Below are 13,025 nucleotides of genomic sequence, written 5' to 3'. Positions count from 1 at the left end.
CGCTCCGTGTTGGCCTTTCCCTCGCCATTTTGTTTTGTTGTTTTTCCCCTCCTGTCTCCTCCCAGGTCGAGGAAGGCGGGGATGACCTGCCGGCAGTCGGGGCGTAAGGCACGCCCCCCCGGAGAGGAAGGGTGGGGGATGTACGTCATGCCGGGGGCTCCCCGGCCTGAGGCAACGCCGGGAGGAGTGTAGAGCCGAGGAGGGCGGGGCCAGGCTGGAATGAGACACACCCGGTCCCTAATCAGCCTGATGGGGCACGCGAGGGATAAAGGCGGCCGGGGACGACAGTTCGAGAGAGAGAGAGAATTACAGACAGCTGCACTGTGTGTTTATAGTTGTGTGTTTTGTTTAAGTTGTTTATTAAATTATTATTTAAGTTGTCAAGCCGGTTCTCGCCTCCTCCTTTCCACCGAACCCCCTTACAGACCTCTTAACCATTTTTTTGTTTGTTTGTTTTACAAAACAAACCTTGTGAAAAGCTGCATTCACATGACTCACTGGAGTTAAGCCACGATTAATATTGTGGAGGATAATAGATTAAGAGATTTAATGCCCAATGCAATGAATACACAACCTATGGGGACTAGTTCTTTCAATTAGTCAACCTCCCACTTAAGAATTTGGAAAGGAGGAGGAGGCATGAAGAGCTTCATTGTTTACAAGAGGAGGAGTGCTGTACAAAAGTTTAATTGTCTTTGCTGTAGATTTGTATTTGTATAAGTGTTCTGTTCAAAATGGTCACGTGTGTATCCTGGATGCTTCAACCTTCAGAAACCCCAAAGAAAATGCATGCCGGGAAAAATTGTAACTTTTCATAGATTGCCTATACATGATCTTGAGCGATTGAAGCTCTGGCTTATCGCGCTGAACCTGGATATCAGTACACCCCTACATTCTCTCAAATATTGGTGGGTGTGCAGTGAACATTTTACCCTTTAGGATTTCAGACCATCGAAAGAAACAAAGGGTTGATATCTGAATTCATCGGCTGTGCCCATGCTGTTTTTCCAGCGAACTCAGGTATGTGTGAAAACGTTGTCATTGTCAAGCCTCCCTCGGACTCTGAACCTCCCTCAGCCCTCCGCTCCTCATCACCCGATTTCTAATTCACCGCACCTGCACTCAATTCACACGCTCGTCACTGCCTGCGTAAATAACTCACCTTCATGCCACTTCACTGGCTGTGTCTCGTTTGGAAGTCTGGGTCCTCCGGAGGTCGCATTTCTTGGCCGCATACGTCATCGAGGCTGTCTCGTTTCAGAAAAGCGGGTAGGACACTTCGAATGCAGCCTTTGAATGCAACCTTCTTTCATGGGAATTCGGAGGATGCATGAGGTGTATCCTTCGTGGGCACTCATAACCCACAATACTTTACTTCAACTGAAATGTCTAAAAAAAATAACGCCAATTTGCCCGTAAATATGATGTTCAAACACAAGTAATGTTAATTCCCAAGTTGAAGTACCTCAGTAGATGGGTGCAGAGAATATAATATGTATTATTATATTAATATATAATTAAAATAAATTATTAGACTAAAAGTACACCTGTAAAATCTATTTTCTTTTCTCTTTACATCTTTATAACTCTCCTAAAATTTACCTCATACATTCCCTTCTAAAGGGACTTTGTTCCCTTCTCACTCAAAGCGCTCACGCTTGTTAAAGAGTGGCGTGCTGTCATAGCAACCATGTTATGTTACGTTTGTCCTACGAAGGCTGTCTCGTTTAAATTAGATTTGTTTAAAGGAGGACGCTCGGTATACTGCAGCCTTCAAAGGACGCGTCCTACCTAGCACGCAACCTTCCAAACGAGACACAGCCACTGTCAAGTCTCACACAAAGGACACTTGGTTTCACTAACTACCTTGTGTGGCTTGAATTCCTGACAGTCATATAGCCTATATATTTCTGCTAAAGAAAAAGCACAAGTAGATAACGCAATGGCATTGCTCCGAAATAAAGGACAGTTATTTACTGCAGTAATGTTTTTTTTTATTTTTTTTATTATTATTTGGAAATTATTTTTTATTTTATTTTATACTGTTCTGAAATGGTTTTGGACTGTTTTGGTTTGTGAACGGCACTTGGTCTGTGCAAGTTTCTCTTGTAAACAATGTGGAATATTTTTATTTAATCATTCTGTTAATCCATTTTAATGGTTGAATTAACGTATGCAATATGCAATGATCTAAAAATGACAAAGTGTAATCAATGTATTATGATAAGCTGCATTATCAATGTTATTCAACATGTTACATATTTAATCATTCTTTTATTGATTTAATACTCTGATTTACTCTGATTATTTAGATGCAGTTTGAAACTGCAGAACTATGGAAAACAGCTTAGCTTGCAGACTCTCTGTGTTAGACCTTTCTGTGTCAAGGGAAAATTAGTTGATGTGAGAACAGTGCATGATGTGATGCAGACAGTGAGAGTCCATGGGAAACAGGATGAGACAGGATGCTTTTGTCAAGCGAATGAATAGGGAGTTTTAAGGATAAGGAAAACCACCTGTGGTAGCGCACGTACTTCTCCATCTCACAGGGATGTTTTGTGTGTGACCAATAAACTGAAATAAGGGAAATCGTTTAATATACTAATCAAATTAATGCAGAAAGCAATAATTGTTATTCAGTATAGAATATGTAACTATATAAGGTAATTATAGTGTGTTTTCTGCATATATGATAAGATAATTATGCATTTAGGCACCATCAAAGTAAAAATTAAGTCATGTAGGATGTCTGGATAAAGTGATGATGCAATTAGAGGGGCAAAAGATTTCATTGGATAATATTATTAGATGACAGTATGGGAAGATTTTTGGATAATCTTTATTGATGAAAAGAGAACAGAAACTGTATAAAAAAGGCATGTTCTAAAGTGTAAATTCGGATGCTTCATGAACCATCTTGGCTTTGTTACTTTGTAATAAAAGTCTATTTTTGGAATCAGAACTTTGTGCCTCCGAGAAATCTTTGACTCAACGGTGCTTTGATGGCTGTTGTGGGGAATCTGCCACGACAACAATGACGCGCTTCCTGCCTCATTGCATCATATTTTGATGCACCCCAAATATGCATTTTGGACCGTTAAAAAATGGAGGACATTCACTTGCATTGTTTAAAGGAGATGGCCTGAAATGAAATCCTAAAAGTCTTAAATTCTGTTTTGATGAAGAAAGAAACTCAGATACATCTTGGATGGCCTGAGGGTGAGTAAATTATCTGCAAATTTTCATTTTTGGGTGAACTATTCCTTTAATCAGCTAAAAACATCGACCTGCTATTCAACTTAAGTCAAAATCACAATAAAAAGTAACATACTGAGAAACAAATGAAGGTCATCTGGTATAAAGATTCACAGAGGTAAATTGATTAACATAATATATAATTAAGAAGTGGTAGAAATAATTATATCTGGGATCTGTGTAGATGAGCTGTAAGGCTGGGAAGAAGGGACCCAGACATCATTTTACTGTATCAAAGCACCAGAGACTTGCCATAAAAGAGTCTCAATTAAAATGAAGGCTGCAATATAATCTGCTGGGATAGATATCTGTTAATACTTCTGGAGGCCTCTCGTTCTGCCTCACACAAAATTAATTTACACATCCTATAAATATGACTAACCTTCCCCTCTGACTTTTAGCAATGGAACAGGCTCAAATGCAAATCAGAAAACTTTCAAAATATTAATACACCAAATTGTAAAATGTGGGGTGGACATAAAAGCTAACAATGTCACTATGTTTCAGTTATTATGGTTAAATTCATGCATTAGCATTTATCCAACACATGCATTCAAGGCACACATTTTTCCCAGGGCATCGCACCCACAACTCTGGTGTTGCTAGCACCACACTCATATGGTTATATACAGGAACCTCTGCTTGGATGTAGCATAAATATATATTTACTAGTGTTTGTTGTTTAAAAAAATCACTAAATTAAAACAACAGCATAATAACAGGCAGAGATTAATTTGAAAGCACATTTTCAAAGGGGAATTGTAAGTGTTGCTAAGACAGAGCTAATTTTTCAGCTAATACACCATTTCACCTGGGATGTGGATGTATTGATTGGTCATTCATAGATCTAATTCACAATAGCAACAAATGGAGTACAAGATGTGGATATCAGGAGTACTCCAAACACAAACTTGAATGAGAGCATCTTCTCTATTTTGCCTGAACAATCATAACTGTATAAGAACAAATGCATAGTCCCTTTGTGTGTTTTTAGACAAAATAAAGGAATAGTTCACTCCAAAATGTAACATCTGTCATAATTTACTCACCATCACGTGGCTCCAAACCCATATGACTTTCTACCTTGAAAAACAAAAGATGTTAGGGAGAATGTTAACCTCGGTCACCATTTATATTTATTGCATGGAAAAAAAGATGCGGTGACAGTGAATGGTGACTGAGGCTTACGTTCTGCATTGCATCCTTTGTTTTTCACAGAAGAAAAACATTGAAGGGGTTTGAAACAACATGAAGGTGAGTGGATGATGACATATTTCATTTTTGTATGAACTACCCCTTTTAGAGGCTTGGTTCATATCAATATCTTTTGACATACTCAAACACACATTTGTGCACACGCTTTCACCAGGTGTTCATTTCACACCTTAGTGGGACATGTACCATGTTGCCATAAATAAAACCCTAATGATAATGCTTCGTTCTCAAAACATGCTCATGCTGTACATGCAAAACAGAAAAGCTGAGGGAATGTGGCTTATGCAGCACATTGAACCACATAATTTGCATATAAGTTTTACTTGACAATGTAGCATTCTAAACATACAAAGGACTAGCCTAACCTTGAAAATTCTATTTTTGAAGATATACATCATCCACATAACCAGGTCTTTTTCTTATTTGAATCCAGACTGATCACACAGGTTTTTTTTAGATCAGCCTTACATAAAGAGTATTATTTGATGATAAGGCTGTTCAATTGGGTTCTCTCTGGATAATGAGTGGGAGTGAGAGCACCACTGGGGCGTTGCCGGGAGTGCAGGGAATTTTCCGCTGCCAGAATCCTCTCGTCCTTATTCCCAACTGTTTTCCCTCTGCTACACACACACACACACACACACACACACACACATAGATTCATACTAACACAATAAACAACCACATACCCCAGTGATGGTTTGGGTAGAGACTAATACAGTCCTCATGATTCAAAACCAAACACAACAACGGCCTTAACCAGTAATGCACTGCTGCAGAATGCCACCAATGGGATATCTGCCACTCCATACACACCACACACACACTTTAGAGATAAAACAAAGCTTCATTAGTTGGCGTCCATATATTTCAAATGCTAATATTTGTCCACATGTCCCCAGTGGCCAAAAACAGCAAATCATGCCACAAATGAGTGACTGCCCACATCCTATCAGTTTTGCCTGAAAGAACAGGTTTCTCTCACCTTGTAGCATCCCTCCCATAAAATCATTGTATAACCCAGAAAAATATAAAACAATTAAATACTTAAAATGCATTAAATGCATTCTGTGTGCACACAGAATTTTTTTAAAGTGAGTAAGTAATGGAAATAGCCAGAGAGAGCTCTCGCCATTGTGTCAGCACTAATACAGAATAAATCACTTAAAATTTGGAGCTTCACATGTCCCTCTACCTCTTTCTCTCTCTAACTCACTCCATGAGCAAATAGGCCTACTCCTAATTCTGACTACAATCCTATTTCTCAGATCTATTTTGGGAGATTTTTGTATATATTTGCATGCATTTAGAACACAGTTTGGTGAAACCCAAATGGAGTTGTTTTGGTAGAGTTAGGGCCCTTTGCCATGATGATGCAGTATACCAGAGGGCTTGCATGGCAAAGCCCATCTGTGTCCATCTGAGTGCCAGGCATTGGGCAGACGGCCCTTGCCCACCACAGACTTGCAATTGTATTTTCAAACATTTCTGCCATGGTGTGGCTCAGGATGTGTGGAACTCTGGCAAGGTCACACTAACATGTTGGGCCTTAAGGAACGCAACATTGACCTACCACTTTTTAAGCAGTCTTGGTTCAGGAGGTACTGTATTTTTTCCATAGACTTAAAAAAAATAAAAAATACTTATCATCATATATTGAAAGCATAGAACATTTATTACAATTATATATGTCATTATAATATTTCAAGTGTATTACAAAATATTCTGTTTCCATGATTATGATGATGATTCCATGATGATGATTTAAATTTTTTTTTTTTAAATGAAGTTGAAATCACATGGACTTGAGGTTTGTACAGAAGCATATACTGTACCATTGTTTATCCTTAGAGCTCATGGTAGGTCTGTGTTTATACATTATCGCTAAAAATCTAATTCTTTGGCGAATTAATGGGATTTTTACCTCCAGAAACCTACTGATGCACTTTCTTCCACTCAAAGTGGCGGCCATTTTGCAAAATTATAATGTAATGGACTGGCAGCATGACAGTAATGAGACTTTTGTTGAATAATCATCAGATCATGTGTTGAGAAGCGGTGAGCCCTGAATCAAAATAGGATGAACGGACTTCCTACCACAAGATGTAGCAGCATAATCTGCCATTACATTACTAAGCTGTAGAGAAAATGGATCTCTGCATGCACTTTAGCATGACAGCTGCATGGATATAGACATGAAAAAACATAGATGGACTCATATATGCTGTGAGTGTCAAGTATACATGCTATATATACAGTGTGCTACACCTAAAAATAAACAAGGAACAAAAGGCTCTTATATTTTGTCACAGAGAGCAACATAACATATCAAGACACCACCAACATCCAGTGTGTACAGCTCAGGAAGACCTGAGGCAGATACACGGGGGGAATTAACAAAGAATTAATTGCGCTGGTGATAGTGTTGTTTATTTGTGTTGTTTCAGCAGTCAATTCACTAAAGATATTATGCAAATCAGGTAACGGTGCAAAAGCGATCTTGCGTCAATTCTGAGTGCTAGGTTGTGATGGATGCAGTAGACTGCTGCAATCTGGCATGCTTTATTGGAACTGTAAAGCATGACTCCTCCACTGCAATACAGACACCTGAATCAGCGATTTAAAATGTTAAAAGTGCACACCTGGGTATGTGCCCAGTTATAACCCTCAACCCCTTCATTCAATCATCATTTGTTTAATTAATGCTGCCACAATCATTAGAAAATGTCTCTTTTAAAACAAAATTCTGCTTACCACCTGTTTTACGTGGGATGTAGCATGACGATAAATTCGACAGGCAAATAACGCTTATTTTTGCAACAACAAAAAAAGGCACAATCCACAATACCCCTAATTGACACAGAAAATAAGCATGCTTTTGCTGAAATAATGACAATTACTTAATTTATACACTGTGCAATGCTATTTCAATAGATTTAGAGCTTGGTTAAACTGGGTTGCGGGTGGTTAGTGAACAAGAAGCAGGTTTTTGTGCTGAAATGTCACATGCAACTGTTTAGTCAATTCGCCCCACAGAATTTTTTCTCTATGATGGGAGTGGCCCACTCTTTATTCTGGACACACATGCTGACTGGACAGTCACATGATATCGGTTGCCTCATTGGTGCTGGGCAGAGCGCATGCAAGTGACATTGCCCATGGACACAGACATGTGGAATGTGTTGAGAGGGAGGCAAAACAAGAGGTAGCCATGGCAATGGAGCCAGAATGGTGAGAGAAAAGAGAAGATGAGGGGAGTGAGATAGGGAAGTGAGAGGGGGCAGAGATTGCATACAAAGACTGACAGATAGGAGTGAGAGAAAGGCAAAGTGGGAAGCTAAGAGGGTTAAGAAATAAAGAAACTGATGGGGGGCGAGAGACAACCCGAAAGCAAAGTGAGAGAAAGAGAAAGGGCAAAGAGATCTGTTAAAGGAATAGTTCACTCACCCTCAGGCCATCTAAGATGTAACTGAGTTTCTTTCTTCATCAAAACAGAATTTAAGACTTTTAGGATTTCATTTCAGGCCTCCTCCTCTAAACAATGCAAGTGAATGTACTCCATTTTTTGATGGTTCAAAATGCATATTTAGGGTGCATCAAAATAATCCACATGACTCCAGTTGACAACCAAAGTTCTTCTGAACCCAAACGATTAATTATTTAGAGGAACAAAACAATACTTATATACTTTTTAACTACAAATGTTCACTTCCATACATCTCTGTGACGTGTGCTCATGAGAGGGATTACGTAAACTTGTTGGTAAGGTCACACATCACGTGGAGGAGGAGGCAGGAAGCGCGTCATAACCACACGGATACCTTTATAGACAGAATGTCCTGATGCCCAGCTTTGGCAACTTAAGATACATCTTGGATGGCCTGAGGGTGAGTAAATTATCAGCAAATTATAATTTTTGGGTGAACTATTCCTTTAAGAGAGCAATTCCAATAAAAGCTTCACACCTCAGATTAAAAAGGTGTGAGGCAGCTGGCCTACACAGCCTGAAGGAACAGCGGACTCAAGAGTTTGTGTGGAGTGATCTGTTCTGAGCATCATCAGCAAAAGGTTTATGTAGGATCCTCTCTAAAATAGAGTATTTTTGGTACACATCACATACACTACCAGTCAAATGTTTGGACAGAATAATAGAAAAGTCAAAACTATGAAATAACACAAATGGTAGTATAGGAATTATGTAGTGACCAAAACTCTTAAATAAATAAAAACTATCTTATATTTTAGCTTCTTGAAAGTAGCCACCATTTGCATATATTTCAGCTCTGTAAACTTTGGACATTCTCTCAACCAACTTCATGAGGTATCTACCTGGGATGCTTTTAAAACAGTGTCAAAGGAGTTACCATGCATGATGTAAAAAAAATTATGTATATTTTGTTTATGTAAGGATCTATTTCTACTTAAAATAACTATTAAAATACTTTTGTGGGTGTAACCTAATGTATTCAGGTCGGTTGTGACCGGTTTTATGAGAATTTTGACTGTTGGCTGCTTTTGTTTCACTATCCGATCCAATTTATTTATACATATATATACATATATATATATATATATATATATATATATATATATATATATATATATATATATATATATATAAACTATTCATAAATTAAAATTTTGGTTTGTAAAGAAATATATCTATAAGCACTTTATAATATAAAAAGCAATTGAATTTGCTTTTAAATATAAAAGCAATTTATAATTGTCTACAAAAATATTTTTTTAGCATTGAAGTATAATGCTGCATTCCATTCAACTTGGAAAGTCGGATTTGCCAACTTCCTACTGGGAAAAGTGCAAAGGAACACCACTTGAAATCATAATTCCTACTCTGAAAGTCTGAAATTTAAACTCTGGTTTCGCCGAGATGCAGGTGCGTTATGTCACACAATCATGCTGTCACCCAGGAAGATGTACAAAATAAGTTATAAACCTTCACTTGTATTAAATAATTTCGATAAATGAGTAAAAGTTCCTACATTACATGATATTAAAGCATGTTTAACAAACGTTAGCAGAGTAGCAGGTGTTTAAAACATGGTAAATTATACTCTCGTTTGATAATCGTACACCTGTAGCACAAATGCAAGCGTTGCAAATTGTTTATGAATTGGGTTGCTAGGAGACATCTCTGGTGACAGTCAAACACCTGCTAAACTAACGGGAGCGCTGCGGTTTTGTTTCCTTAAAAGTCATCTTCCGAGCATCTGGCAATGGATGCATTTACGGTTGAAGATTGGAGATATCAAGTAGGAATATCCCATATCCGATTTGAATGGAATGCAGCATAAGCCTTCAGATCCACTGTTAAGATAATGAAAAACAAGTCAAGTGTGTCCATACTTTTGACTAGTGTATAGCTCACACATTCTGATCTTTTGCTCCATTTACAATTTAATTATAGCACCTAAGTATCAGTCACATTTTACACATACACACTGTCACATTGCTATCTACAGTTTATGCTCTCTTAATAAGTTCATAGATCTGATGACCTTCTGCAAGCCCAGCTTCCTGAGAAGTAACTCAACCTGGAAATGAAGAGGTTTTCTATTTCTCATGAGAAAAAAATATCTCAATCGATGGCTAGATATTTCAGATGACTGTTCCCTCAGTATTGATGGCTTTGGCTTGATTAAAATAAAGCTTTGCTTCCTGCTTAAGTCAATGAGTTGACTGACATTATATCGAAAATAGCTTTTGGAAAATTGCACAATGGGATTATGAGTGTTATATTCTCAGTGATGGAAGGCATTAGCAGAGAAATCTTTACAGAGGAAGCAATTCTTCCTGATGCTTCCCAAGATCATTCTACTCTAGTGTATCGACAGTTTAACACATCTTTTCAGCTGTATTCTAAAAAAATATATGGGTTAGCCTGGATCTGTTTGACTTTAGAATAAATTACTGGTTGTGTGAGTCTTTAGAGTTTTATAGAGTCACACAGAGTTTTTAGTAGAGAATGGTTGTTATAAATTAGTCAAATTCTATTTCTTAAAAGCAAATGTACATTTAACAATATATTTTGCAATACAGAGTCTAATTTATATTGTACTCAAAGGTAAAGTTTTGTCATTTCTGCACCACTAGCATCATTAAATATAAAAATAAAATATTTAATATAAAAATATAGTGACTGTTTTCGAACAGGTTTCCCAAACATTCCTCCCATCTGCCATTGGAAATCAACATACAAACAGCTTACTTCTAGTTCTCTCTGCACATTAAACTGAGATGAGAGAAAGTTCTTAAACATCTAGGCATAATAAATTACACACTTCACACACCTAGTTTTTCACAGGAAATGGGTTGGTTTACCATTGCAAAAGCTAAGGCTATTTGCAACTGATCTTCTAGAATCATCTTGCATGGATCGGTGTATATTTGCATTTTTGTATGTAGCCTACTTAATATTTGTTAATCCGCTCATTGGCAATGCAAAAGTGCACAATGCAGTAACAAAACATTTCCAACCACAACAGCAAAAATGTCATTAACCTCATCATCACATGTACACACACCATTAATTTCATTTCACCATCCTATTCATCACACATTAACACACACACACAAACACACAGAAAATGTTCATCATCACATCAACCCTTTGTTAAACATCATGTTCTGCAGTGTAGTCAGTTTGACAAGAATATGTTGAAACTATTACATATTTACAATATTGCTATTTAGCAGTATGTTTTGAGTGGTTATGTGGTTTTTAATCAGTATTCTAGCATGCATTCTGACTGTATGTAGATTAGGTGCTCATATATAAGATACACTCACAGGTCAACATTTTATCAGATTTAATGAACTTCGATTATTTTGCAGAAACAGTATTGTGCTATAATAATTCCAATGAACAATTATTATTATTTTTTTAGACCCAATTCCAAAAAGAAAATGTATCTTACATTGTCCTAAATTGAAATAACAACTGAGTGTAAGTGTTATAATTATAATCCATCTGAGGTTATAATTACTTTAGTGTTCCTTCTATGGGAATATGATTCTTTAATGAGTGTCAGCTTATCGGGATTTGTGTTGTACTCACTTTGCGCTCCTTGTCTCCGTACTCAAGCCCCAGTGTGTCCATGGCACGCACGATAGCAGCCAGGGACTGGATGGTGTTGCTGTAGACCACTGGCTTGTACTGCTTCACGTCATCACCAGAGAAACCGTCCTCATGGATAATCCTACAAATACACACAGACATAGCAAATTACATGTTAGAGAGAATACAGTTGTTGCATGTGTGTCTGTGTACATTCATATGTGCATCTATCTGTATGTTTGAGATATATCCCCACGGGCAGAGTGTCTGTATGTGAGTTGGTAATATATCCTCACTGGCAGTGTCTCTATGAATGCATTGGAGCATATCCCCACTGGCAGAAGTACCAAACCCCAGTCAGCAGGCAGGGACCATGTCCCATTTCACTGAAATATTGACCCCAGACATCAGTTCTTCTCTTGATCACAACTACATTTATAGACAGATTGTCCCGATGCCCAGCTTTGGCAATAATTGAAACACAGATTCAGAAGCAAGAAAAAGAGACAGAGGGAGATTGACACAGAAAGCAAGAAAAAAGAGAAACAGTGAAACATTAGCTCTGTCCCAAAGCCTAATGAACTGCCTTGCTGCCTACTGTCTACATAGGCAACTGCCTTCTTAGGTGGCATCAAAGAGGTCATGGAATCTCGTATGTGACAGATTTGGAACACTCTACATACACAGGAACTCTGTGGCACACAAACAGCACTCCACAGGAGACTCGGCTCGCAATCGAGTCCAATAGAGTTTACGTTAGCATGTTGCTAAGCTAACAGTGCAATACCCTATTAGGCTTAAGCATAAAACACAGCACACACAAACACTGGGTCACAATTTTTGCTTTATTAAATGAAATGTAAGTTTATTTATAATGATATTTAAACATCTTGGGTTTATTTTTCAACTAAGCTAGTCACAATGCATTATGAGATTGCTTTGAACACAAAGGATACATACAATGCTGCCAAAGAATTTGTCTAAAATTAGGTATTTTAGGAGGCTGCATAATTATGTTGCCTGGCCTGCTCTCTATATCAATCTTGATAAATTGAATTTAAGTTGGCATCATTGTCATTAAAGGAATAGTTCATTCAAAAATAAAAATTCTCTCATCATTTACTCACCCTTATGCCATCCCAGATGTGTATGACTTTCTTTCATCTGCTGAACTCAAATGAAGATTTTTAGAAGAATTTCTCAGCTCTTTTGCAAGTGAATAGGTGCCAAAAATTTGAAGCTCCAAAAATCACATAAGTCAACATAAAAGTATTCCATAATATTCCAGTGGTTAAATCCATATCTTCAGAAGTGATATGATATGTGGGTGAGAAAAAGATCACTTTCACATTCTTCTTCTTGTGTTTTTGGTGATTCACATTCATGCATACCGCCCCCTACTGTGCACAGAGAAGAATTTAAAGCAAAAAAGAATTTAGGCCTAAATATTGATCTGTTTCTCACCCACACCTATCAT

At 37.6% G+C, this 13,025-nt stretch overlaps 2 protein-coding genes across 5 annotated transcripts in view; one reads left to right on the top strand and one right to left on the bottom strand.

Annotated features, from left to right (window-relative positions):
• The window catches only part of LOC127417146 (leukotriene B4 receptor 1-like), a 186,118-nt gene that overhangs the window by 65,675 nt on the left and 107,418 nt on the right, over window positions 1-13,025 (top strand). The gene's annotated exons all lie outside the window — the stretch shown is intronic.
• The window catches only part of LOC127417145 (guanine nucleotide-binding protein G(o) subunit alpha-like), a 130,496-nt gene that overhangs the window by 91,483 nt on the left and 25,988 nt on the right, over window positions 1-13,025 (bottom strand). For all 4 annotated transcript variants that reach the window (XR_007893231.1, XM_051656873.1, XM_051656872.1 and 1 more), the window contains exon 3: window positions 11,549-11,690. Coding sequence is in view for 3 of the 4 variants with exons in the window: in XM_051656873.1 (XP_051512833.1) it covers window positions 11,549-11,690 (142 nt within the window). In the remaining variant the exon portion in view is untranslated. The remainder of the gene's footprint in view (window positions 1-11,548; window positions 11,691-13,025) is intronic.

Source organism: Myxocyprinus asiaticus, chromosome 26, assembly GCF_019703515.2.
Source record: "Myxocyprinus asiaticus isolate MX2 ecotype Aquarium Trade chromosome 26, UBuf_Myxa_2, whole genome shotgun sequence".
In the NCBI taxonomy this organism is placed as follows: domain Eukaryota; kingdom Metazoa; phylum Chordata; class Actinopteri; order Cypriniformes; family Catostomidae; genus Myxocyprinus; species Myxocyprinus asiaticus.
The sequence above is the reverse complement of the archived record's forward strand: the minus strand, read 5'-3'. Positions and strand labels throughout refer to the sequence as shown.